General features: G+C 40.5%; 1 protein-coding gene across 2 annotated transcripts in view; it reads right to left on the reverse strand.

Annotated features, from left to right (window-relative positions):
- MACROD2 (mono-ADP ribosylhydrolase 2) overlaps nt 1-27,154 on the reverse strand; it is a 2,183,277-nt gene that overhangs the window by 669,243 nt on the left and 1,486,880 nt on the right. For both annotated transcript variants that reach the window (XM_033185566.1, XM_033185564.1), the window contains exon 7: nt 907-937. In XM_033185566.1, the coding sequence (XP_033041457.1) occupies nt 907-937 (31 nt within the window). The remainder of the gene's footprint in view (nt 1-906; nt 938-27,154) is intronic.

Below are 27,154 nucleotides of genomic sequence, written 5' to 3' on the forward strand. Positions count from 1 at the left end.
CCTACATTTCCCATTTTATTTTGCTCAAGATCTTCAAAAGAAATACCAGATTCAGAAAAAAAAAAAAAATCTCCTACATTTGACATCAATCTAGGTAGTCCTTCACTGTTAAAATTAATTTAAAATATATACATATATATTAGATTTTTACATATTTTATGCTTCAGCTGACAGCTTCCATGTGAGAAGTCTGAGTTCAGAAAGAATGTAATCTATTTTACTTGGATCAGAAAATCCTTAACATTATAAAACAGACTGAAATGGTCTGAAAAAAACTATAAAAAAACGTTTCTTGCAGGTAGGTGGAAGAATATTTGGAGAGCTTTAGGCTAGTGAAAACAAGTGATTAAAAAACATTTGGCTTCCATCTGTAAGTGAAGCATTCACTACTTAAACCAATCCATCACTATGCAGAAAAAAAATCTGCAGTTTATTAAAATTCTTCATATTTAGTAGAAGTCACTCTTTGGGCTTTATTAAAATTGGAAAACACAGATATATGCATATGTACGCATTTTAATTTTTCTATTATTTTGTAAATAGCAACCATTTAATGATACTGCTAAACTCTATGTACATTATGCTTTCTACTGAGAAGAAATTTGATTTCATTAAAGAAATAGTAGAGGTCAATCCTACTAGAACCAAATCTTTTGTTTAACAAAAAACGTCAAGCCACGATGTATCAAATAATTTCATGTGATACCCAGTACAGCAAAATTCAAGAACACAAAAGAATCTGAATAGCCTCATGACATTCTTTAATGGGATTTGACCAGCATTTTTAGTCTCTTTAAATCCCAGCAAAATACATTCATCAGAGAACCCTCTTATTTTTTCACTTAATCTCTGCATTTAGCAGCAAAATAAAGAAATACAAACATCATCAAAAGCTGTATCACTTACCATAAATGCCTGTTGAGATGCAGGGAAATGCCTGTGAATAAACCACAAAAATAACAATAAATATTAAAGAAACAAATCTACTCAACATCATCTATCTCAACATCTATTTTGCTTGATAATGGGATGCCCTCTACTTACATATTCAGAGCTGTGAGTTGGAGTATGGGACACTGGAAATGGGGATATTTGATTAGCTGGTAACTGTTCCCTATCAGCAGTTACATCAGCTCACAAGAACCAACTGCTAAGTTTTCGGGAATCTTGTGAAGCAATTGTTAAACAGCTATTATTAAGAAATTAAATTATATAAACCTACAATGAAATGAATGATATCAAAACACAGATAACCAATAGTCAGAACTCATCCCTTTCTAATTACTTTGCACATCTGACTATTACTTATGCTCTTGAGATTACGTATGTCTGTCATATGTGTACAGTGAAATACTACACAAGTCTCTTTTCCCAGCTCCATGGTACATGATGTCACATTAGTTGCTTAAAATCTGAAAACATCAATTAACATTCATGACCCATATTGTGAGACAGTTAAAATCACAGATTGGCTATGGGTAAACATTTTAGGTAAAATTCAACAAAAGCATTCTGTGAAAATCAATCAACTGTTTAGAATGTATAATAAAGTATTACATATATTATTATCATAATACGTAAATTGTGTGCTACGTGTTCTTTATGTCAGTAAAATTTAAAAGAAGCTTATATAAAACATACCCCTTTTTTGACAGCCAGTCTTTAAACATTTACCAGCACACTACTGCTTATGCTGTATTTTGCTTTGCCGTGTTTAACGAATTTGATTGAGAAAAATGAATTGACAAATGTAAATGTACATTTCACTCTAAATTACGTTTTCTAGCTATAGAAAGTGGTCTGGGTGTGGCAACTTTCTCTGCCAATAGATTTCGGTGTAAATTCAACCAAATTGTTTTACTCTTTCTGGTCTGTATTTTTCAATTGCAAAATGGAAATAATGCCCACCATACAGAAATGTCTTCGGGACTGTCGGTGGGAATGTAAATTAGTACCACCTCTACAGAAAACAGTATGGAGATTTCTCAAAGAACTAAAGATAGAACTACCATTCCATCCAACAATCTCACTGCTCAGTATCTACTCAAAGGAAAAGAAATTATTATTTTTTATAAAACCTCTATTCCTACATTTATCACAGTGCTATTCACAATAGTAACAATATGGAGTCAACCTAAGTGTCCATCAGTGGAGAACTGCATAAAGAAAAAGATGGTAGATGGACTACTACTCAGCCACAAAAAAGAATGAAATCATGTGTTTTGTAGCAATATAGATGGAACTAGAGACCATTACTTTAAGTGAAACAACTCAGTCACAGAAAGACAAATGCCGCATGTTCTCACTTTTAGTGGGAGCTAAAAAATGAATACACACGGACATAGAGAGTGGAATAATGCATTGAAGACTCAGAAAGGTGGAAGGGGGCAAGGGGTGAGAAACTACCTGAAGGGTACAGTGTATGTACACTGTTAGAGTGATGGTTACACTAAAAGCCTAGTTTTCACCATTACACAGTATACTCATGTAACAAAAGTGCACTTGTACCCCCTAAATCTATAAAACAAAAAGTGAAAAAAAGAAATGTGCTGTTGGAATTAATGACAGAATTTTTTTTAAGTTACTGGCACTATATTAGAATCTAAAGGCTGCAGCTGCTATGGACCATAATAACTAACATTACTATTGAGGTCAATAATAATAAAATATCTAAGTCTTTTTTGTTCATATTTTTTGGTTAAATGTCTACTGCCTTTTATTTCTATTAACGCCATTACACAGCCTAAGTTTGTTTATTCCCAACTGTATGTCTGTAAAACGATATATGTTTTTTCTGTTCCTGTGGAAGCCTTTACTATTAATAGCAAATTCTACTGTTTATAAAGAGAAAGTAGAACAGTTTCTGGAACATAGTAGCTGCTCTTTTTAAATTAAATTTATGAGTCAATGCTTTGATCCCGAGGGTTCTTGAAGTGCCAATAACATCTGAAGAATGTTCTTGACTGACTTAATCATTCAGTGATACAGATCATGAAGCAACAGTGTAACACAAAGTCTCTTTACAGGCATTCACCAAGACTACCAATAGGCGTTACTCTGAAAATCAACTGCAAGCTTACTGTATATTTGTTATGATTAGAAAGGATTCAGAGTTCAGGAATAGTGTACTTAAAAATACAAATTAGAGAGGATTAAGAGTCATCCCTATATTTGTGCCACGCCAGCCATGTTCCATTGTACCTTTCAAGTGGGATAAAAGTGAGTTTACAGCTTGAGCCCCAGGAATTCCATGGGAGCAAAACATGTGAGCATCAAATATCTCATGTCTGGAGAGAAAACTAAATGTTTGAGAACTGCTGCATTGAGCCATCAAGGTGTAGGGAAGGTAAGATTTTACCTCTACCTTCTTAGAGTTTTTCAGTTGTGGCTGATAATTAAATTGACACAAGACAGATTAACAGGAAAAAAACATACAAATTTATTTAATTCAAGTTTGATGTGGCATTGGAGGCTTCATAAGAAAATGATGACTCAAAGATGCAGTTAAACACTTACATACTAAATTGGGCAAAGAGTAGTAGATGATGAAGATGTGACAAGGTAAAGGGGCTTGGGCTAGGGTAGTTAATTGGGTGAAGTAAGAAGAAGGACAAGAGTTAGTTTAACAAGGTGTGTTTGGACAGATTTCCAGTGGCCTCAACTTCCCATCCTTGATAAGAATGACACATTTCTGCTAGTACAGGGAGGATATCTTTCACGTGGAAATTTTTATCTCCTCCTTTTAAAAAGGACTGTAAGGGTGTTCTTTTGCATCTGGCCTTTTTTTAAGTGGCAAGTGCCTTTGACTCAAAATAGTCAATGTGCCAGAGGGGCGTATTTTGGGTTGTATATTCGGAACTCTTTCAAAGGGAAAGTCAGAAGATAGCAAAATGCTTTCAACAAGACGGCCCACTTTAACTCACATCTTGGTGTCCTTCCAGTTTATAATGTGGGGCAGTTTACTGAACTACTCTGAGCGCTATTTTTTTCTTTAGTAAATGGAAACTCTGAGGCCTGCCTCAAAGGGTTTGTAGGAGGAGTAAGAGAAATAAAGAACATGAGCATTGTGTCTGAGAAGTAGTAATACCTTGATTAGTGATGATTCCTGGAGTGGATGCTGTGATGTCCACCAGGTTCTGTTGCTCCAGAGCAAGGCTTCCCAACCTCAGCACTATTGATATTTTGGACCAGATAATTCTTTGTTCTTGGAGGCTATGTGCATTGTGGGAAGGTTAGCAGCACCCCTGGATGCTACCAGCTAGATATCAGTAGTATCTCTCCAGTTGTGCTCATCAGAAATATTTCTAGACACTGTCAAATGCCCCCAGGGGAAAAAAAATCATCTCTGGTTGAGAATCACTGACCTGGAATCTAGGACCTAGAACCCAGCAGACAGCCTTCAACTATCAACCTTTTCAAGGACTGCCTCAGCTATAAAAAGCCACCTCACCCAAAATCATGTCCCTGCCCAGGACAGTTCACACCAATAACTGACCAATGAAGTGGTACAAGACCTGGCCACTGTGGCTTATCAGTACAACACTGAAGGGTCCTTCCAGCTTCAGAGTTCCTTACTGGGTCAGTAGGGTCCATCGCTGGGACTACATCCAGCTCACCTTCTCCCTCAGTCCACTCCTGCTTCCTTTCTCTCTTTCCCAGGTATTGATTTAAGGGCACTCCTTAATAAACATCTAGCATCCTAAACTCTGTCTTAGAGTCTGTTTCCTGAGAACTGATCTGGGCTCCCTTTCGCTTCCCTCTTAGATCCAGCTATGTGTATCTTTCTTCCATCAGATCTAGCAGAAGAAAAACATACTGCACAGTTAGTGACAAGTTTCATTTGCCTTATCTCTCAGTTCTATCTTGGAATCAATCATGCAACTTAGTAATTGAGTCTGAATGTATCAACTGCCTTGTCTGTTTTAACAAAGACAAATAGTTTCATCTGGAAATGACATCGTTGCCTTGAATGTGAAAGCAAATGGTAGTGTAATGGAGGATGACTTTGGTAATATTATTGCATTAATTCAAACAAAAAGGCAATGGTAAAGCAGAGATGGAAAGAGAGTATTATGGAAAAAAAACTCATTTGATGTAAAATAACTTCGCACAGAATTCATCGAAACTAAGCCTACTCCATTAATCATTTTTTATTACTCAAGAGAGACAGACAGACAGAGAGAGGGGGAGAGAGATTGAGTAAGAGCAAGTGAACAAGCAAACTAATGACTTTTGCAGCACATAATTTGTGTTCTTTGCCATAGTAAACTTCTGATGGGGCCATCAGAAGTGAGTAGCATGAGATTTCTTTATTTCAAAGCTGCATTTAATATAACCACCTTCCATGTAAATACTATCCCATGGAGGAATGATAAATTGTACCAAAACCCATGCCAGGTGTGCACACAACTCAGCAATCACCTCTAGAATTTGGAGAATGACATTAGCAACCCAATTGTGAGGCTCCAGATTCTCCTTCCAGCAAATTTCAGGAGCAGTATGTCTCCATGCTAATCAGGCCTGAGCACCCAGCCATTAGAAATTCTAGGCAGACCAAAAAAATAATAATAATAATAATCTGAGGCTGAGGCAGACAAATCGCTTTAGAGCAGGAGTTAGAGACCAGCCTGGGCAACATGGTGAAACCCTGCCTCTACTAAAAATATAAAAAATTAGCCAGGCATGGTGGCACATGCCTGTAGTCCAGGCTACTCAGGAGGCTGAGGTGGCAGAATCACCTGAGCCCAGGATGCTGAGGCTGCAGTGAGCCATGATTGCACCACTACACTCTAGCCTGGGCCACAGGAGTGAGACCCTGTCTTAAAAAAAAAAAAAATGACTTAGAGTGGAGAATTCTTTCTCATGTGAAATTATTGATTGGGTCACCAAGTGGGAAATACTTTTATAGCCCAACATGTTGGCATCAAGCAGATTTGCAAAAACATTGAAATCCTTAAGGCTGTAGATTCTGTCCCATTCCCTTGAAAGTCTATCTTCATTTCTTCTGTTTCTAAGTAATTTAAGGGTAAGGAAGGAAACGCTCCTCAGCCTTCTCTGTCTTGACCCTAACAGTGTCTCAAAACATACACAATAAACCCTAAGCCATCATCCCTACCACTTGCTTTTCTCTGACCCTTGATTCTCAGTTTAAGCATTCCTGCAAATGGGAATTTCTTTCTCTCTTACTTATCCATTGTCATCCCATCCACTCTTACACAGCAGTCTTGCAGTCTGAGTAGAAAGGACATCACCTTCAACTCCATGGGAAGGGGCTGACGGACCTAAATAAGCAGCATACCTTCCTCTCCATAGCCACAAGAATCGAAAGACGAAGAGTTGATTGACCACCATTGACCTGTTGGTGTAAATTAACTGTAAAGTGCTCTTAACCTCTAGAATTTTTCAATTGCTTAGCCAACACATTCCTTACTGTTTAGTCAGTTTTAGTTAGATTTCCCATTATTTGCAAGCAACATCATGCTACCAGATATACCTTCCATTTAAGTGTTTTTAATTATATATCACATTTCACTGACTCAGGCAAGCTGTCAACTGTAAGAAACACCATTATTTTGTGTTACTTTGTGGACCACTAAGAAGAGAAAGCTCCATCAGTTAAAACATAACACATGCTTTCTTACCATTTAGGATTTTCATTGCACACTTATTGAAGTTCCTATTGTTGATTTATGTAGATAATTTTTAAGCATATCTTCCTCCAGAGCATGGATAAAAAGGAGATAAATTGGTTGTTTCCTAAAACTTCCTCACATTCAGGATCCAGTACTTATGAATGACTTTTCAACTCAGAGTCATAGATAGGAGTTTTCCACAGTTTTATCCTCATAGCCTCAAGAATGATGGTGTTGCTCCAGTCCTTAATGAGTGAGCCACTGTTGGCTCTGCACTTTTCTTCCAAACCACTAACACCCTCTCTGAAAGTTTTGTGGGTAGCTCTTTATTTTTTCATGCCAGAGCTGCCAACAAAGGGTTTCAGACAACAGCCAGGACACACACCTCCTTCTCAGGCACCCCCTAATTGGTTGGTTAGCTGAAAGTCAAGGGGTTGCAGTTGTCCAGCCAATCCTCCAGAAATGACAACCAAATGTGCATGTGTACAGGAAGAGAAACTTCATCACAACTATGTGTGATTGTAAAACACCCCAAGTATAAGAGTTATGCTAGTTCCAAATAAATTAGAATATGAGGACATGTGCATCGTAGAAACAATGAAATTCAGAATATCATTCTTTTCCTTCTTTTTCTTTTCTCAGAGACAGGGTCTCACGCTGTTGCCCAGGCTGGAGCACCGTGGTGCAATCCTAGCGTACTGCAGCCTCAAAGTCTTGTGCTCAAGCCATCCTCCCTCCTCAGCCTCCTAAGTAGCTGGGACTACAGGCATTCGCCACCATATCTGGTTAATTTGTTTTTATTTTTTGTAGAGATGAGGTCTCACTATGTTTCCAAGGCTAGAGTCAAACTCCTGGGTTCAACTGATCCTCCTGCCTTGGCCTCCCAAAGTGCCAGGATTCCAGGCATGAGCCACTGTGCTTGGCCTCCCAGAGGGGATAAAACACAGCTACCAGCTGTGAGTGCTTTCCATGTCATGCTTGGCCCCACTTTTGGTTATCAGCATAGTGGGTTGTGCCATCATGCCCTTAACTCGGATGTGGTATACTTCAGCACTTTCAAACCATGGTATGCCTAACTCTAGGAGTCTGAAAGATATTTTGAGGTGGTAAACAGATAGACATTACCCATTTAAACGTGATATTTACATTTTTCCCAAGTCTTCATCCCTCTTCTATACATACCCTTTACCATATAATTTTGCACTTCCTCTACAATAGGCTGAATGTTTGTGTCCCCTACAAGATTCATGCAATGAAGCTCTGGTCCCACTGTGGTGGTGCTTGGAGGTGGGGCCTTTGGGAGGTGATTAGGTCATGAGGGTCGAGGCCTCATGAGTGGGATTAGTGCCACTAGAGGACATTAGAGGCCAGAGAGCTACCTAGCTCTTCTTTCCACCACGTGAGAATACAAGGATAAGTTGGCTGTCTGCAACTTGAGCCCTGAAAGAGGGCCCTCACCATAACCTGACTATGCTGGCACTCTGATCTTAGATTCCCAGCCTCCAGAACTGTAAGAAATAACTGTTTGTTGTTCAATCACAGTCTATAGTAATTTGTTATGCATCCTGAACCGAGTAAGACACTCCACGAGGGGAGTTGTATGAATGCAATGTTGTGTCCATCCCCTAAATCCATACACTGAAACCTAATTCACAATATGATGGCATTAGGAGGTGAAGCCTTTGGGAGGTAATTAGGGGATGAGTGAATGGGATAAGTGCCCTTAGAAGAAGAGACGTGAGGGCGAGGATCTCTTTCTCCACCATTTGAGGCCACAGAAAGAAGACAGGCAGTCTACACACCAAGAAAAGAGCTATTGGCAGACACCAAACCTGTTAGCACCTTGATCTTGGACTTCCCAGCCTCTAGAACTGTGAGAAATATAAGTTGTTTAAGCCACTCAGACTATGGTATTTGTTATAGCAGCCTGCGCTGACTAAGACAGAGGGGATATATTTTTCTTCATCCCACTGATGATAGACTTGAGCATGTGACTTGATTTGGCCAATGGGATAATAATGGACATGACATTTAGGTTTAAATTTTTGCATTCCTGTCTTTGGAGGAGAACAATGAGAAGACTATACCATGAGAACATGCCTCATGTAGCTACTGGTCCAGGGAGGCTGAGAGATAAGTGGAGCAGATGTAGTAAACCCAGCCTTCGATCAGCTGTGCGCCAGCCAACCCACAGCCATGTAAGCAAGAAATGCTTACTATTGCACATTACTGAGTTTTTGAGTGGCTGGTTATATAGCATTACTGTAGCAATGACAATGATATAAATATGCTAAAACTATAAGTTATTATAATCTATCATAATAAGTGATACTTGTTTTCCACCTATGATAATGATACAGTTTCCTTTGAAAATAAAATTGCTTAAAGAGTCAGTTAGAATATTAGGTAAACCAGAAGATGGAATGTAAATGACCAAAGTTTGGAAAATACTGATGCAGGAATTAAAGATTTGACATGGAAAGCACGAGTACATGGAGTTGGAGGCTAGCCTAGATAGCATAGTAAGACCCTCATCTCTGCAAAAACTTTAAAAAATTAACCAGGCTTAGTGGTGCATCCCTATAGTCCCAGCTACTTGAAAGGCTGAGGTGGGAAAAGTTTAATAGTTTCAGTTTGAGGCTGAAGTGAGCTGTGATAGTGCCACTGCATTTCAGCCTGGGCAATAGAGTGCCATCCCGTCTCTTAAAAAAACACAAGGGTACGGTGGCTCATGCCTGTAATCCCAGCACTTTGGGAGGCTGAGGCAGGTGGATTGCTTTAACCCAGAAGTTAGAGACCAGCTTGGCCAGCATAGTGAGACCTTGTTTCTATAAAACATACACAAATTAACCAGGTGTGTTGGCATGCACCTGTAATCCCAGCTATTCAGGAGGCTGAGGTGAGAGGATTACCTCAGCCCAGGGAAGTTAAGGCTGCAGTGAGCCATAAACCTGCCACTGCACTCCAACGTGGGTGACAGAGTGAGACCCTGTCTCAAAACCAAAACAAAACAAAAAGAATATGGGTGGCCAGGTTGCATGTTACAGCATGGAAAAGCATGGGAAAAGTGGGGCCAAGCATGACATGGAAAGCACTCACAGCTGGGAGCTGTGTTTTATCCCCTCTGGGAGCCAATGTTATATCCCCTCAGCACCTCTGTATCCCTATCTGTAAAAGGAGCAGAGCTGGCTACATGGCTTATTTGGCTATTAAATTCTGTGATGCTATGAAACAGCCTCTTATTCTTCTCTATAGTTCAAGATAAAGGTGATAGAGAGACAGGCAATTTTATAGTATTCTGAATGCCTCACAGTGTTTGGACATGCAAGGCAGCAGCATTGAAGCAATAATAGTCATTTCTTGAATTACTGAAATGTGCTGAGCACCGGGCTCAGAGCTCTATGTGCATTATCTGATTCATTCCCATGAACAAGTCTGTGATCAAAACCAGATTGCCCACTTTCTATAAACATGGAGAGGAGAGAAGCTAAGAAAGAAAACTCGTCCAAGGTCACAGAAAGGAATACTACAGGATTTCTTTATCTCGTAGAAAGAGTAATTGATTCTATTTTTTAATTATACAAATAATACATGAATACAAGGCTCAAAACAAGACATTCTCTTACAGCCACATGCTTCCTCTCCTCTAATTCACTGAGAACACCCTCCTTGAGGCCTTCACTGCCAAAAGTAGAGTGAGAATCCTTCTTCTGCATTCATTTACATTTTTAAAGACTAAATAGTGTCATGTCCTCTTCCTCATCTCAACCCTGTAATCACCTCCCATCGTACTTTAATAAAATTCAAAGTCACAACCATGACCTCCAATCCTTGCTTCCTTAGCCCCTCCCTTCCACTCTTCCCCTGCTCTTGAGTTCCAGCCACATTGGTCTCCTTTTGTTCTTCAAATGCACAAAGTATGATTCTGCTCTGGGGCCGCTGGCCTTGCTGTCACCTCTGTCTTGCACACTCCATTTCCCAAATACTCCCTGGTTTTCTCCCTTGTTCCTTTTAGATCTTTGATCAAATGTCACCTCCTCAAAGAGGTCTTCCTAGCCTCCAGCTAAATTACTCTATTGCTTAGCCTGCTTTGTATCTCTTTACAACTGCCATCACCACCTGACACACAGTTGTTTGCTTGTTCACTGTCTCCCCAACTTCAATTCCTTCCTTCCTGAGATGCAAACTCCCAGGAAGACCTTTGCTTTGTTTGTTGCTGTATCACCAGCACCTAGAATGGTGTCTGGAACTCAATAAATATCTGTTGAGTGGATAAATGAGTAAATGATTAAGCTATAAGATCTATACAAGCATAGCCATATTTTTCTTCTATACAAATTGGAGCTTACATTGGTTTTTATGTTCTGGAACTCACCTTTTTTCATGTAGTAGGTTTTAGGAGATCATTCAATGTCAGTGTATATCAATCTATCTCATATGTTTCTAATAGCACATTCTAGTCTATGGCATGATTATACTATGTTTATTTAACTCCTGCCACATTGATGAATATGTAGGCTGTGTGTAAATTTTGCTGTAACATGCAACCTGGCAACCTACGTTCTTTTTGTTTTGTTTTGGTTTTGAGACAGGGTCTCACTCTGTAACCCACGTTGGAGTGCAGTGGCAGGATTATGGCTCACTGCTGCCTCAGTCTCCCTGGGCTCAGGTGATCCTCTCACCTCAGTCTCTGGAATAGCTGGGACTACAGGTGCATGCCAACACACCTGGTTAATTTGTGTATGTTTTGTAGAAACAAGGTCTCACTATGCTGGCCAGGCTGTTCTCTAACTTCTGGGTTAAAGCAATCCACCTGCCTCAGCCTCCCAAAGTGCTGGGATTACAGGCATGAGCCACCGCACCCTTCTGTTTTTTAAGAGATGGGATGGCACTCTATTGCCCAGGCTGAAATGCAGTGGCATTATCACAGCTCATTTCAGCCTCAAACTGAAACTATTAAACTTTTCCCACCTCAGCCTTTCAAGTAGCTGGGACTATAGGGATGCACCACTAAGCCTGGTTAATTTTTTAAAGTTTTTGCAGAGATGAGGGTCTCACTTATGCTATCTAGGCTAGCTTCCAACTCCTAGCCTCAAGTAATCCTCCTGCCTTGGCCTGGCAAAATGCTGGGATTCCAGGCATGAACCACCATATCTAGCCTTATAACCAACATTCTAGATGTTTCTACCTAATGTATTCTGGTAGAATACATTCCCAGAAATAAAATTAACCCACTTAACCATTAGGTTAAAGAAAAAGCACATTTAAAATTTTAAAAATACTACCAAATTGCTCCTCTTAAAGTTTTCTTTCAGTATAAAATCTTTTTAATAGTGGAGAATAGTCAATAACTCAACATAGTAAAAGGATGCCATCTCCTTCAAAAACTGCATTCAAAAGTGCAAACACTATTACAGTGCCCATCTCACCCACAAGGCTAACTGACCCAAAGGCCAAGGTTATTTGTAGGAGACTGTGAATGAGATCACATAGAAACGGCCAGTGAAGTGTTCGGAGTGTAGTGTGTGAGCTCACCGAGGCACTATAATTATAAGTAATAACTTGGTTTCTTTTTGTTTTCTTCATTATACCTTTGAAAGAGCTGTCGTAAAGTCATTTATTGCCAGCTGCTTTCATGTTTATAACCATTCGACTCCATGCAGTATAAACCAAACTATTACATGGCCATGAATAGTAGCAGCCCTCTTTCAAACTTTTTATTTTCCGAGAAGACAGCTGGATTAGTTTCACCACGAATTTATTAGGATGCAAAATGTTGGAATTAGCAAATGGAAGAACTTGATTTTTGCCTGAGCTTGCTTGTGTGACTTGTAGGAATGTTTTACTGTAAATTATACATATATGAAAAGGAGAACAGGTCTCCATAAACCTGCTGAACCCAAGAGAATGTGCATTCTGTTCTAAAATGTTTACATCTATAAACTCCCTTTATATAGAAGCAAAGGGAAGAAACAAAGATTAAAAACAAAATAAAACAAAATCCCTGCTCATATTAACAGCAAATCAGTTGTACAATATGAAAGCTTCTACCGGAACAAAATGTTCCCCAAATGGTGACCCTTCAATGACCTTAATCACCTCTAATTTTGTAAGTATCCCCTCTCCATCTTCCTTGTAATTAAGGAACACATATCAGGCACATTCTGCATACCTGGCACTAAGAGGCGGGAAGTGCGGGGGATGCCCTTAGGTGACTTTGCTGGTGCAGAGCCCGAGGAAAATTGACATAAGAGGCAATCTTTTCAAATCCCCTGAGAAGTAAATTACCCACTCAAGACTGAAAAGCCCACAGATCATGGCTATTGCCAGACCTAAGTGACCCTGATGGGGGGCCTCCTGGGCTGAAGAAGGGGTTTAAATGACCAGGAGAAGCCTCTTGCGCACAGGAATTGGGGACAAGAGCACAGGGCTGATTGCAGGAGCTGTGGAGGACAGAGGCACCTGGGAGCATTCCTCAGCATAGCGCTAAGGGACACAGTGGGTGCTTCATCCTTCTCCAAGCTCATGCACCCTGTCCATGATCTGGCCCCCTCACAGTGACTGCCAGAGGACTGCCCCCTGGAAACTGGACCTAACTTTTCTAGTGCACACAGAGCTTGGGAATCAAATGCTCCCCAGATGCAGCCCTTTACCAATGACTGATGGGTGAGGAATGGGAGGGTGCAAATTCCTTGCCCCTGCCCTGGTGGGGACAATGGTGAAGGGTGACCTTCCCCGTCTGGAGAGGAACCCCATGGCCTTGGGCAATCACCTGGGATTTGCCCCAATACTCACTGTTCCCTTCACTCTTGCTTCTTCACATCTCACCTGTTGTTTCCTGGGACCACTTCATCATAAATCTTTCCCCCAAATCCTTCTCTCCGAGTCTGCTTCTGAGGAAACCACCCGAAGACATCTGATATTATTTCCCTCGGCGTGGCTGGCAGTAGAGCTTTTAAAGTGAAATAAACCTACAGGGTTATTTTGGCAGAACCTCAGAGGAAACAGAGCACTTGGACGTAACCAGATAGTTTTGGTAAGAAGGAGAAGGAAAAGCAGGTCAATCTTCATACAGCCACAAGCAGGAAGAAAGGCTCCCCTGACACCTGGCTTAAAACCCAGGCGGGGCTGCCAAGGACAAACACCTGGGAAAAGATTCAGCGAGCGGCCCCTTAAGAAGGCAGCGTTCCTTGGGACTCTGTCTCTCATGTGTCCAGTGCCTCTGAAGGGTTTTTAAACAAATCCAAGTGGAGGTTATTCTGGATTCTTGGTTTTGAGTCAATCCCTGGTTTTCTTTGTAAGTTGTACCTTCCAATATCTCTTAATTAGAAAGTTGAAGGTCTGACTTCCAGGAGAAGCATTTAAGAAAATGCATTCACAACAACCAACCAATCACAAAGCAACAAACACAGATGGTCTCAGAGACAACCTCCCAGTTGATATTGCTGTTGCTAGTTCCCAACCCTTAACAGGCTCGGGTGGTGAGGGGCCAAAGAACCTAGGGGCCAGGTGCTATGGATAGAGCAATCAGCCATTTCTCACCTAACTTGGCCTCAAATCTTCCTCCAGGACTCACTGACAGGCTGCTAATAAACTGAACAGTTGTTAGAGGGGAGAGAGAATACACCTTCAACAATATTTACTGGAAGATCATAGAAATGGACAGAATACTCAGGAGCTCCAGCAATCAGGCTCTTCCCCTCTTAAAGCTTAACAAGTAGCAAGAAAGATACCATCTTGTAAATTCTACAGCTTCCAGGATGATTTCACACGGGCTTCACTGTCTCTCATAATAACCAAGTAAGACTGACAGAAGGCATTATTATTATTCTTATCCCCGGACTGGGTGAGTAACCTCCCCAGAGTCATACAGTGGTTAAGGAGAAAAGCTCAGACAGAAGCCCCGATCCTGTGACTCAGAATTCTAAGCACTTTCTACTGCAGAACAGAGTCAGTGAGGTCAAGGGAAGAAGGGAAAGAGAATCCATCTTGAGCATCCTCGGTCCTTGAGAAAGAACTGGTTAGAGATGAGAATTCTTTTTCAGCATCCACACTGTGAAAACCCTTCCACGAGCCACCTACCAGATCTTAACGGCCTTAAACATGTCCTTGAACTGAAGGTTTAGTGTGACTTTCTCCCAAAAAAGAGAAGCAAACTATCCTCCATTATAGTGTTTCTCGAACTTTAGCTGCATCAGAATCACCTGGAGGGCCCAACGACCAGTCTCCCATCTGGTCGGTCTGCGGTGGAGCCCAAGAATTTGCATCTTAACAGCCTCCCAGTTGATATTGCTGGTGCTGGCTCCCAGGACCACACTTATATTTTCTTTTTTTCTTTTTCTTTTTTTCAGACAGGGTTTCACTCTGTCACCTGGGCTGGAGGACAAGGGTGCAATCATGCACCACTGCAACTTTCACTGCTGGGGCTCAGGTGATTCTCCCATCTCAGCCTCTCCAGTAGTTGGGAATTACAGGCACAAGCCAGCTCACCCATCTAATATTTATTATTATTATTCATAGGGATGAGGTCTTGCTGTGTCGTCCAGGTTGGTCTCAAATTCCTGAGCTCAAGTAATCCTACTGCCTCGGCCTTCCAAAGTGCTGGGATTACAGGCGTGAGCTCCCCATATCTGGCCCAGGACCATGCTTTGTGAACCATTACTCTATCAATTTCTAATCAAAGCTTTTTTCCCTTTTTTTTTTTGTCCAGCTGCACCAGATAATTGTAGTCCAGACTGCATCCCTCTCATATCCAGCACAGTCTCTCTTCCCTGGGATGAGCTAAAGTTCTTTTCTGTGTTTACTAATCTGTCACAGAACCACATAATTGGAGAAGGAGCAGATTGCTAGTTTACCAACACATATGCAGATTTTATGCCTGCAGATTTTTAACACCTCCGTTTTATCCCTTAAAATGTCAGCATGTTCTCTCTAAAAATTGGGCAATACCATTTCATCCCCTCCATGATTTCATGGTGTGAACTTGAAAACATTACATAACTGAAGAGATGGGTTCCCACATGAATATGGCCACTTTTTTTTTTTTTTTTTTTGAGACAGAGTCTCGCTCTGTTGCCCAGGCTGGAGTGCAGTGGCGCGGGATCTCAGCTCACTGCAACCTCCGCCTCCTGGGTTGCACACCATTCTCCTGCCTCAGTCTCACGAGTAGCTGGGACTACAGGTGCCCGTCACCATGTCTGGCTAATTTTTTTTGTATTTTTAGTAGAGATGGGGGTTTCACCGTGTTAGCCAGGATGGTCTTCACCTCCTGACCTCGTGATCTGTCCGCCTCGGCCTCCCAAAGTGCTGGGATTACAGGCGTGAGCCACCTGGCCCAGCCAATACAGCCCCTTTTTAAACTAATTACATGTGCAAACACCTGACTCCATATCGTATTTATGAAAGTCAGGTGAGACCCTCTTGGCAGCTGCTGGGGGCCTAAACTCTAGAATGGTTTATGAAAAATGAGGGCTTTAAACAAATAAACTGTGATTATGCAGCTTGATTCAATATGTAAAGGTAATAAATTCTTCTTTCCTTAGTCACAAAGGAAGACATTAGTCAAGGCTAATGCACACTTTATATTTAACAAGGGAATTAATTAGGGGATAATGACCAAGAAAGGGGTGTCTAAAGGACACACCCTGTAGAAATGACTAAAATAAAAGAATGCAAGAAAAGAGAAAGAGAAAGAAATTGATTGTAGTCATATTTCCCAAGTTAAAAATTGCTACTCGTGGCCTGAAAATGGCTGTGCTTTGTGGGCCATCAATCACTGTGAAGAGTTTTATCAACTGGAGTCTATCATGGAAATGAGCAAAAAGAAGGAGATGGGGAGCAGCCAGTCTGCAAGGAGATATGACAGCTCAGGCCCCAGGAGGTAAGTTATTTCTCCACATTTCTCAGTGTTCACTGCATTAATCCAACCAGCAACCACAAGGAGGGGAGCAAGCAGCTGGCCATTTACTAAATGCTCTGCGAGCCAGTGTTGGCTCCCACACTGGGAGATGACCAAACCATAAAGATGAACAGATTCGGTTTTGCAAAATGTGACAAACCTAAAATTCACTACGGCAAAGTAGAGAGTGAATTTCTTTCTACTCCTAGGGAGTTAACTCAGTCCACACACTAGATTGTTATTCTTATTAGAAAGGTAATAAGGTCACTTATTGCATGGATAAATTGATGATGGATGGAAGAAAAGATGGATGGAGGAATGGATGGCTGAATGGATGGAGCAAGTCTTGACTTGAATAATTTTAGACGCTACTAGTTCTGCTAGACTTTGACTTCATCAAAAGTTTAATTTCACAAAGTGAATAATTTAATTTTTATCACAATCTTATGATTGCATCTTGATTAAGGACAAACAAAATAAAAATTATCCATAGCAGATTGTAACTATATCTCAGATAAAACTTACTACAGCCAAGTGTTCTATTCCTGTAAAGTGTGTGGAAGGATTGCTGCCCATCACTTTTCCTCTGCCTCCACTGTTTTTAATTGTTGGGATTCTCTAAAGGTGGGACACATCCTTCAACATGCAAAATGACAGTTTCATTAGTAGCAAACATCACTTAATGTAACTGAGGAACCTATCTGAGGACAAGTAAGAAGCCAATGATTAGACAAGACTGGAGATTTATTTCCCACGAGATCCAAAGAACTGCCCAAAGTTTCCCCACCCTACAAAATGTGTTCCTCTTGGACCTCACCTATCTTCATGGGATCTCTAGCTCACACTCAGCTGTAAAGCCTATACATTATTCCTTTGGCCACCCCAGATCACTTTAAACTTTGTTTCAGTGTTTTTCTAGAAGAACAAATATCTAACTCAGAATTGCAACTGCCCCTGTAGTTATTTGTTCTAACTCCCATATACGCCATGCATGGCTCCCCTCTCCACCATTTTTGAAGGGGCTCACCCAAGCATCATCTAAATTTCTCCAGGGATAGGGAGTTCCCTGGTTCACAAAGAGCCATGGACCAGTAATTGTCAAAAGTCAATGTGTATCCAATCATATGGTCATATTGCTAAAATGCAAATTCTCATTCCATTTCTCTGGGGCAGGCCGAAATTATGGTTCTAACAGGGTCCCAGGTGATGCTAATGTTACTGATCTGTGGACATATATAGAAGCAAGTAAACAGAACATAATTCAACTTCAGGATCTACTTTCATGATATCATTGCACTAATTCCAACCTGGGGAAGGCAGAGAGTAGGGGATTATTATTTTCACGTACATGGATACCTCAAGTGGCAGATCTTCACAAGCTACACAGATGTTAAAGATAACCAGGAAGAGACTGGATGACAAAGCCTGTGCTCTACACTTGTACCTTCTAACAATACTGCCCTTTTTAAACACCTAACTCCTCTCATCCTGATAAGTACATGTGTCCTTTTGTTCACACCATTACAGACTCAATTGTTTCCTAGTGGGGCATTGTTCACATCATTACAGACTCAATTGTTATTTTATTTTACTTTTTTTTTGAGACGAAGTCTTGCTCTGTCGTCCAGACTGGAGTGCAGTGGCATGATCTCGGCTCACTGCAAACTCCACCTCCCGGGTTCACGCCATTCTCCTGCCTCAGTCTCCCGAGTAGCTGGGACTACAAGCACCCACCACCATGCCTGGCTAATTGTTTTTGTAGTTTTAGTAGAGACAGAATTTCACCGTGTTAGCCAGGATGGTCTCGATCTCCGGGCCTCGTGATCCGCCTGTCTCGGCCTCCCAAAGTGCTAGGATTACAGGCTTGAACCACTGCGCCCAGCCCTAGTGGGGCATTTTTATCTGTTTCTACCTGTCCATGGCACTTCTACAGCTTAGATTCACAGTCAATATATTCCAAAAATTGGGGCCAGAATAATTATCGAACATAAATGTGCAGACAAGCCACAAGAGGATCTTGTTAAAATGAAAATTCTAATTCAGTGAGTCTGGGTTGAGGTCTGAGATTCTGTATTATTAACATGCTCCCAGATGATACCAATACTGACAGTCTTGGGATCACACTCTGAGTAGCAAGAGTTTTAGACTACTGATTCTTCAAACTAAGAACTTTTGCAATTCTGATCCCTCTACTGATGTTGACCCTTATATCAGTAAAGTGTCCTATGCTGCAAATTACAGGAAACTTAACTCCAAGTGGCAGTCAAAGTGAAAGAAATGCATAGTCTTTTATACTTAAAAAAATCCAATGATATATATGACCTCAGGGTAGGCTGACTCAGCTGTTCAGTGGTGCCTCCAATTCTCTATTAAGTGACCATTTGACTTCGGTTACTTGGATGATATAAACCACATGTATGTTAACATATATACATATATAATAGCATGGGCATGCTACCTGGTGAGGAAGTCAGTTGGTGAGGTGCTTTTCTTTGTGAGCTAAGACAAAAGCTGAGGGATCGTTTCTTGTCAGAATTGCAAGTGGCTCTTCTTAGGTTGAGAGGTGTATAGAGTGATTTCTGAGAACTACCTCTAAAGACTATGATTCAGTGATCTGAGAGGCTTCCAAGAATTTAGTCATTATTAGAAGGCATAGATTATTATGAACTTTAAAAAATCCCACAAACATATAAATATTGTCTCCTGCCTTCAGGTTGAACCATAAATCACCAGATAACTTACACGTTTTTTAAAATCCCACTAAAGATTCTTGGAACTCTCAGTAAACATTAAATAAAGCTACCCAATCACATATAACTTTCCTCCCTTGTGTAGTTTTTAACTGAGAGGAACTCTTCCTTCCTTCATCCTCCTCTACTATCTCTATCTCCAGTCCTTCCTTGTTATAATTTAGTAAGATGAAGTCATCCTTAATGAGACACATTGAACCATTTTCATAAGATTAGAGCTACTAATCAATAACTTTGGAAGTTACTAAGGGGGAATAAAATACTGGAGTTAATGTTTCCTTTACATATGATGTATTTCCTTTAGTCTGGTCACTCCAGTCTTCCATTCAGAATTCTGAAGTGCCTGCAATTTCAACCTTGATTCTCATTTACCTTTGATGTGAAGCAAAACTTGCCCCATCAAAAAAAAAAAGTTTTATATTTTTATAAAGAAATGCCATGACATTTTGCATTCTGCAGTGAATGCACAAGCTTGCAAGATTATGTTGATGTGATGGTGGCTCTGCTATCACATCCAGGAATTGAAAGGGCAGAAGAAAAATGCAAATATTTTCTCTAGCAAAGAAAGATACTTCTTTAATACTAATGGGTCTTTATTCTATTTTTCTTCTCTTGAATGATAATATGCAGTATTTTCTAGTTACTTATAGTAAGATATATTTTTGGAAAATTATTAGCAATGCAGATATGACCATCTTTGGGTACATTTTATTAGAGAGATTTTTAAGTATGTAATGACTCCCTATGATATTTTATGAGCTTTCATAAATGGGTCATTTGTCCAGATAAGAAATTTAGTTATAGAATGAACATAGAGATATATTTAGATCTTAATTACACAGGCCAGACCCACTGGCAAAGTCATTAGACATAGTAATTCCTGAGCTTCCCAGAAGAATGAACTGATCATGAGAGAGCTCACTGGGGCTATTTTTCTGGCTTTAAGCGGTCTGAAATTTTGCCCTACAGTCTCAATAATTTAAATGGTGGCATATTCTCTGCTACAGTTCCAGAGAGCTGTCAGTTTCCAGGTAGAAAACAAAGTCTGGACCTATGGAGTCTCCAACTTTGGAAAATGGATGGTTTATCTGGATAAATTAATCAAAATGGAAATCATTTTAGACAAGGGTTTTCTTTAGCCTGCAATGTGCTGATGCTTTGTTCAGTTAACCTCTATGCTTTAATGTTTTAGTTACAAGTATTTATAATTGCTTGACAAGAGACGGCATAGTCAAAAGGCAACACATAAGGGTATTCAATATCTCTATTAAATGAGCTGGAAATTCTTCCCTTCTTGATATTTTTTCTCCCTTATTTTAGCTTTTCTTTTTTTTTTAATAGTGCACATGCAAAATTACATCCCACTGAACTTGCTTACCCTCTGCTCCACAGATCCTCACGTGTCTCATTAACAGAAATAAAATCATAAGGTGTTATGAGGCTCCAACTGCCAGCAACAACTAATATTGTTTACAGCTCTTTTTCCAACAGCACTTGCACCTTTTGGAGAACTACTGAGAAACTAATTTTGATCAATTTAGCAACTGAACTTTTCAGACATTCTTTGTCACCCACTACATAGCAAGAATTCTAAACAATGGAGAAGGCAGGGAGGAGAGTAGTGGTGGGTGGTGCTGACAACCTCCAGGCAGCCACAGGTGTGTCAAGAGGTGCAAGATACCCACAGCAAGAGCTACATCAGAGGCACTTCCATCCAACACCCATTCCCGTGATTCCAAGCAGCACCAAGGATTAAACCATCTGTGCCCGACCTCCTGCAGGCCTTTGGGCACCGATGGATTAATCCTGGGCTTCAGCTTCCTTGAGTAGCAGAGGGGGATTATGGGTTGGAAAATGAAGAATGAGCTTGCAAGAAAACACTGATGTTTCCCAGTAGGTCATATTTTTTCCCCAGCTCCATGCAGACTCTAAAACTCAGTTGTAGCCAAAGCATAAAAGTATTAGCTAAATAATGTGGGGATAATTCCAATACCAATCTTATTAGGCTAAACATTATATGTAAGGGATTCTATAAGACTTGTTCAAATCCATGCAATCATAGTTTTATCTATAGGATAAAGTATAGCTTTCAAGGACAGATGAGAAAATTCAATAAAATCTCTCTTGCAGGATGCAGCCTTTCAAAATTTACCTGAAAAGATAAATTTGATGAGGGGATAACAAACAGGACTTTCAACATCTAATTTTTTTTTTTTTTTTCCATTGGCAGACAAAATCTGTTCTGGCAAATTCCTAAAGCAAGCCGTTTCAGTAAAAGCAGAAATACTATATGTGAAGAATAATAAAGTTCTCTTTACCAAAACTTCAGATTAACAACAGGAAATTTCAAATTATTGCAAATTATACAAATTATTTTGACAGGAAAGGTAAATCACGATTTCTAAAGAATTTCTGGGCCGGGCGCGGTGGCTCAAGCCTGTAATCCCAGCACTTTGGGAGGCCGAGATGGGCGGATCACGAGGTCAGGAGATCGAGACCATCCTGGCTAACAGGTGAAACCCCGTCTCTACTAAAAATACAAAAACTAGCCGGGCGAGGTGGCGGGCGCCTGTAGTCCCAGCTACTCGGGAGGCTGAGGCAGGAGAATGGCGTGAACCCGGGAGGCGGAGCTTGCAGTGAGCTGAGATCCGGCCACTGCACTCCAGCCTGGGCGACAGAGCGAGACTCCGTCTCAAAAAAAAAAAAAAAAAAAAAAAAAAAGAATTTCTGTCTTGGTAGCTTAAAAATCTCTCTCCCTCTCTCACTCTGTGTGTGTGTGTGTGTGTGTGTGTGTGTGTGTCTGTCTGTCTGTCTGTCTCTGTGTGTAAATATATATCCTGGTGGCAATTAGTTAACATGTAATACTCTAATCAGGTACTCACCTTCCAAAGATGACTACCTCATCCACTACTATTATTGAATAGCATAAGGTTAGCTAATAAGCAAATGAGATATTAGAAATATGTCTCAATTGGTGAAATGATTGGTGTTCAAGATATGTGGTTTCCTAAAATGATTGTATGGCACCACTGCTCTTGCATGACAGATAAATCAGAATCTAGAGTCTCTGGCAATAAGATCTTGGGAGCCAAGTCGAGGTCCAGAGCTCTGTCTGGTCTCACGATCATATGTTGAATGGGTGACTCCATGGCCTGGTTTGCCTAGAGGTTTGGCAACTCAGAATGAACTTTTCCTGCAAGGTGTTTGTTTTCCTGCAAGCGTGCTTGCAGATGGAGGAGCATCACTAAGTTTACAGGATAAGACTGGATGACTCTTTTGTGGCTACTTGCTCACTGATGCTTTATATGTGTGTGACAGAATTCAGTCTGAGAATTGCTTGTATTGTAACATAGAGTTTAATATGATAGTGGTATTATTAGTAGAATATTTTCACCTCTCTGTCTTGTCGCCACTACCAGAGGCTAACAATATTTGCCCAATGGACTTGATGACTGTTGATGGAGCTGAAAGATGTGAGCAGAAACAAAGTAACAAAGGAGGAATAGGTTGCTGAAGAGACTGACTCAAGAGCAGTCATGAGAGATGATATTCATCAAATATACCGAAGGAAGGTAACCCATTAGACAACAAAAGACATGATTGGCTTTTTAAATCTAATTACAAAATATACTATCTGCTCAAAAATTAATGCTACGCTATGGTGTATTTCTCTTTGTCAAGATCCATTAGATAGCAGTAAGTACTAGAAAGCTAACTATATAACAGTTCTGGGGTTTGAAGAGTGGTGAAGTAAGGCTCTTATTCAGCTGAAATTGTTTCTCCTGTTACATTTATCCATGTCAGTTTGGTAAGAATCATCTATTGCTGTAAAGTGTCTTTATTATTCCCCAATCATGTATACCTATGCATTCTCAAAAAATCTTGCAGAGAAACTAGAAGGAAAAAGGAACTTTTTTTTAAAGAAAAAGAAACAAAAGGAAACAAGAGGAATAAATCCTGGCCAAGACAGAAAACAGGTAGGCCCAATGTTGGCAGCCAGTTTAATATCCCAGGTTCCAAGGTTGCACTTGGATTTGTTTACTTAGTTCAACCAGCCAGTTATTATTCTAGCTTAACACATGCTGTTCATGTTTCACCCATGGCCCCTCAAAGCTCACGATTCCTATGTACATCAGTGCCTTCTCATTGCAAGCCACAGTGACTCTCTGGCTGTGTATGGGTGATGGAAGAAAGGTGATGGATATTAAGAGAGACAATTCTAGATGTGCTCATGCAGTCCATCAGAAGAATCCCAAGGGGATGGAGCCCTCCTCTAGGAACTTGTTTAATAATGCACTGGTACTGGATCCTGCCATTCTCATGATCACGTCCTCATTTTCCTATCAGTGCCTCCTAGCATCCTCCAAAATCAACTCCATGCATTCATTTGGTCTCCCTGTGTGCTTCTGGGGAAACCTCATCTCAGATGAGGTAACTATACTCATATCAGTGCCATATGAAGCAAAAGTTCAAACCATCTTTATCCTCTCACAGATGCAAACAAATAATCTTTTCTCTTATTGCGTCTTTCTGCATTCCATTGCTACACTCCTTCTTCAAAGAATTATACACTACAGCATTGTGATGCTTAGAACTTCATATAATCACTATTCAAGAGGAAAAATAAATCGCAAAGTAAAAACCTTCCCTGCAACTTAATATAGAGAAAATAAGGCAAAGAAGTAGAGTAGTAAAATCTTAGGTAAGTTTGATGCTCAATCATTGGAATTTAACCATAAAAATGATGAGCGAGAGGTTTAGGATGTGTATTATCCGTCACTTGGTCTCAGGTAGTGGTTATATTATTGCACAAAGCCCCACAGTATGTCCATTTGTACACAGCTGACCTATATCCAACCAGAACTGGCTAGCATAGGAGCTTTCTAATAATAATAATAGTAATTTAATTTTCTTATAGCTTTAAGTATCAGTTGCAGAGAAGGAGAAAATATAAAGAAAAAAGAGGCTTAATGCATTAATATCAGTCTTTTTGGAATTGAAGCAAAAGAATAAATATTCCCTAACTTGATCTTGGCAACTAGTTACTGTGAAATCAAAGAGCTTACCTTGAAGCAGAATAGATAGAATGATCTCATTTTCACAAATCAACGTGCTTCACCTCTTAAAAGATTCCCTCCAGATGTCCTTTGCCAGACATACTCAAAGATAAATAGAAACATGACTCTTGGACAAATATTGACAAGTCTCCATACCACAGAGCTCTTTCCTTTCTACAACGTTTTGTGTATTTATATAGAGGCGCATTCGCTGTCACTGAAAGATGCCCTCTCTGGAGGCTAAAGGCCAGGGGGATCATCTCTAACATAGTTTTATTCCACTGATCTCAGTGGCTGAATGGAAGACGAAGCTTTCATTTAGTGAGGACTTTGCTCCGATTCACTTCTTCTGGAATCTTCACACACTTTGCCCCTTCCTCATTTAAGATCAAAAGGAAGAAGAGAAGACGTGACTTTCCATGGAACCGTAGATAAAAAAGACTTTAAAAGGCAAAGGACTGATATAAAAGCATGCATTTTTATTTTATTCTGTCTTGTACAAACCTCCATAAGCAAATGAACACTACCAAGGCTGTGAGCTGTAATCAGATAAATGCTGTCAAATACTCTAAGGACTTCCACTCTGCACAGCCAGAACCTGTCGTCCATTGATGCCAGGAGGTTAAGCAGAGGTTTGTAAAGGACTCTGCAGAAGACAATATTTGTGTCTAAATCTTAGATTCTCCAAGAGGACACTCTGCCTATGGCATTGCGGAGTCAATTTTTATTTTATTCCCCTTAAAATCTTCTGGTTTTAAATTCATGAACTCCTCAAAATCTCACATAATGCCTGTACATTACTGCCTTGCAATGCCTAGATTAATTAAGAAAAAAATAGCCCAGCAAATTGACATGACCACACCGAGTTCTGTTTGTTAACAGAATATTTGGAAGTAGGACTGTCCTGAAGCTGATTTCACAGCATGGAGGACACTGGGCTGAGAGATTTTGGGGTGTTGCTGTCACTGATGAGCTGTGTGACCCTGAAGAAATCACTCCATGTCTCCCTGGTCCTCAGTTGCCTCACATGGAAAATGAAGAGGTTGCATTAGCTAATCTGTAAACTTCTTCCCCAGTCTGATGTTCTGTGATTCTAATAACCACACCTAACCTTTATTGAGCACTTATTATGTGATAGGCAGTATTTCAAAAGTATAAATTTAGTATTCATTTAATTCCCAAAACAAGCTCATCAAATAGGTACTCTTATTATCATTGACCCAATTTTGTGGATGAGGAAACTGAGGCACAGAGAGGCTGGGTGCCCAGTGAGTGGCAGTCAGGACGTGGCCAGTGGGTCCACCTCTAGAGCATGTCTTCTTAAATACCGTGCTAGGCTGTCTTTCTACCCACCTCTAGCCTCCTTAATACTGTCCAAGGAATAAATGGAACATTTATAGAGCTTCTTGAGTTGGCATCCCCAAAACCAGACACTGAGACTAGAATTTTGGAAAAAGTATCTTATTTGGGAGACAATTACAGAAAGCACTGTAAAGAAGGAAAGTGAGAGTGTACACTAGTAAATGGGTTACCACTGTGGCTGCTGATGCTCCATCCTGTTGGGGGTGCTCTGAGGAACAGTGCAGAACACAACTTTTTTATTGAGGGGTGATTTAGCAAGGATGTTTACCCACCAACTCGCATCCCTAGCTGGCTAACTCTGCATTTCTGGCTCGCCTGTAATTGAACCAAGCACAACCTCTCAGCAAGAGAACACCTCCAGGCCTGAGTTGCAGGAAGTCTCCAGCAAGTGAAACAACTGGGTAGTAACACCCTGAGTAGGCTGAAGGGCAAGAGTAAGGTACTGACAGCAGGTGCTGCGCATGGCAAGGGAGTGCAGGAGCCAGGACTCGGAACCAGTCACTTGGTTCCAATTCTCGGTCTCCGAACAGACAAATCACCTATGTTGATCACTGCGTAGGCTCAGAAGTTACTAAGGGGAACAGCCTTGCTCAATCTTTCTCCAAGGGTCTTTGTGACAACCAGGCTTCTGCCTGGTACAAGGGAAGACTTCTGAACCAGTCTCTTGTTTGGTTTAATTCAAGACTTGACACATCACTTGATTTATAAGAGGGCCAGGGTACTTAATGAGCTTGATCTGTGCCTTGAGCTAATGACACCTCCCCATGCTCAGCTGCTATCAATTAGAAATAAACACAAGCTTTGTTTATTCTGGACAATTTATCTGTCTTCTCCACAAATGTTCTATTAGCTATCAGCCTCATTTTGGAGTTCAATTGCCCAGCCTAGTAGGGTTTATATAAATGCAAAATGATACATGTCTGCCATTTATGCTCAAGATGAAGGCATTTTAAAAGTATTTTAAGCAAAACTTTTCATCTTCTTTTAATTAAAAGATAAAACCCCATTTGGTCTTATTACTCTGTAAGATAACATTTCATCGGTAAAAGACATTCCCCAAGGACTCTAATAAAAAGAACAAATACATGATTATAATATGATTAATCCATATTAAAGATTCTCATATTAAAGAAGGTCAGTGAGGCTCATCTGGTAGTGTGCTTAGCTTTGAGCCAGGAGGTCAAGGGTTGTTGCTATTTGACATTTATAGACCTGGCAGCAGAATATGATGAAGTATTCGAGTGAGCAAACTGGACATGACCTAACAGCCCAATAAAACAGTGCTGGACACTTTCCCTGAGCATGGCAATCATTTAGTCATCCTAGCCTCCCTTTGCATTGCAGGTGATTCGAATGTAAATGACAACTGCATCAAGCTACCTCACTGGGTTCCTGTGAGGATAAGATGATCAAATGATGGCAACTTAGAGGAGGAAGGATGTGGCAGTGAAAGGA

This window comes from Trachypithecus francoisi, unplaced genomic scaffold (assembly GCF_009764315.1).
Source record: "Trachypithecus francoisi isolate TF-2019V2 unplaced genomic scaffold, Tfra_2.0 Lachesis_group21, whole genome shotgun sequence".
Classification (NCBI taxonomy): domain Eukaryota; kingdom Metazoa; phylum Chordata; class Mammalia; order Primates; family Cercopithecidae; genus Trachypithecus; species Trachypithecus francoisi.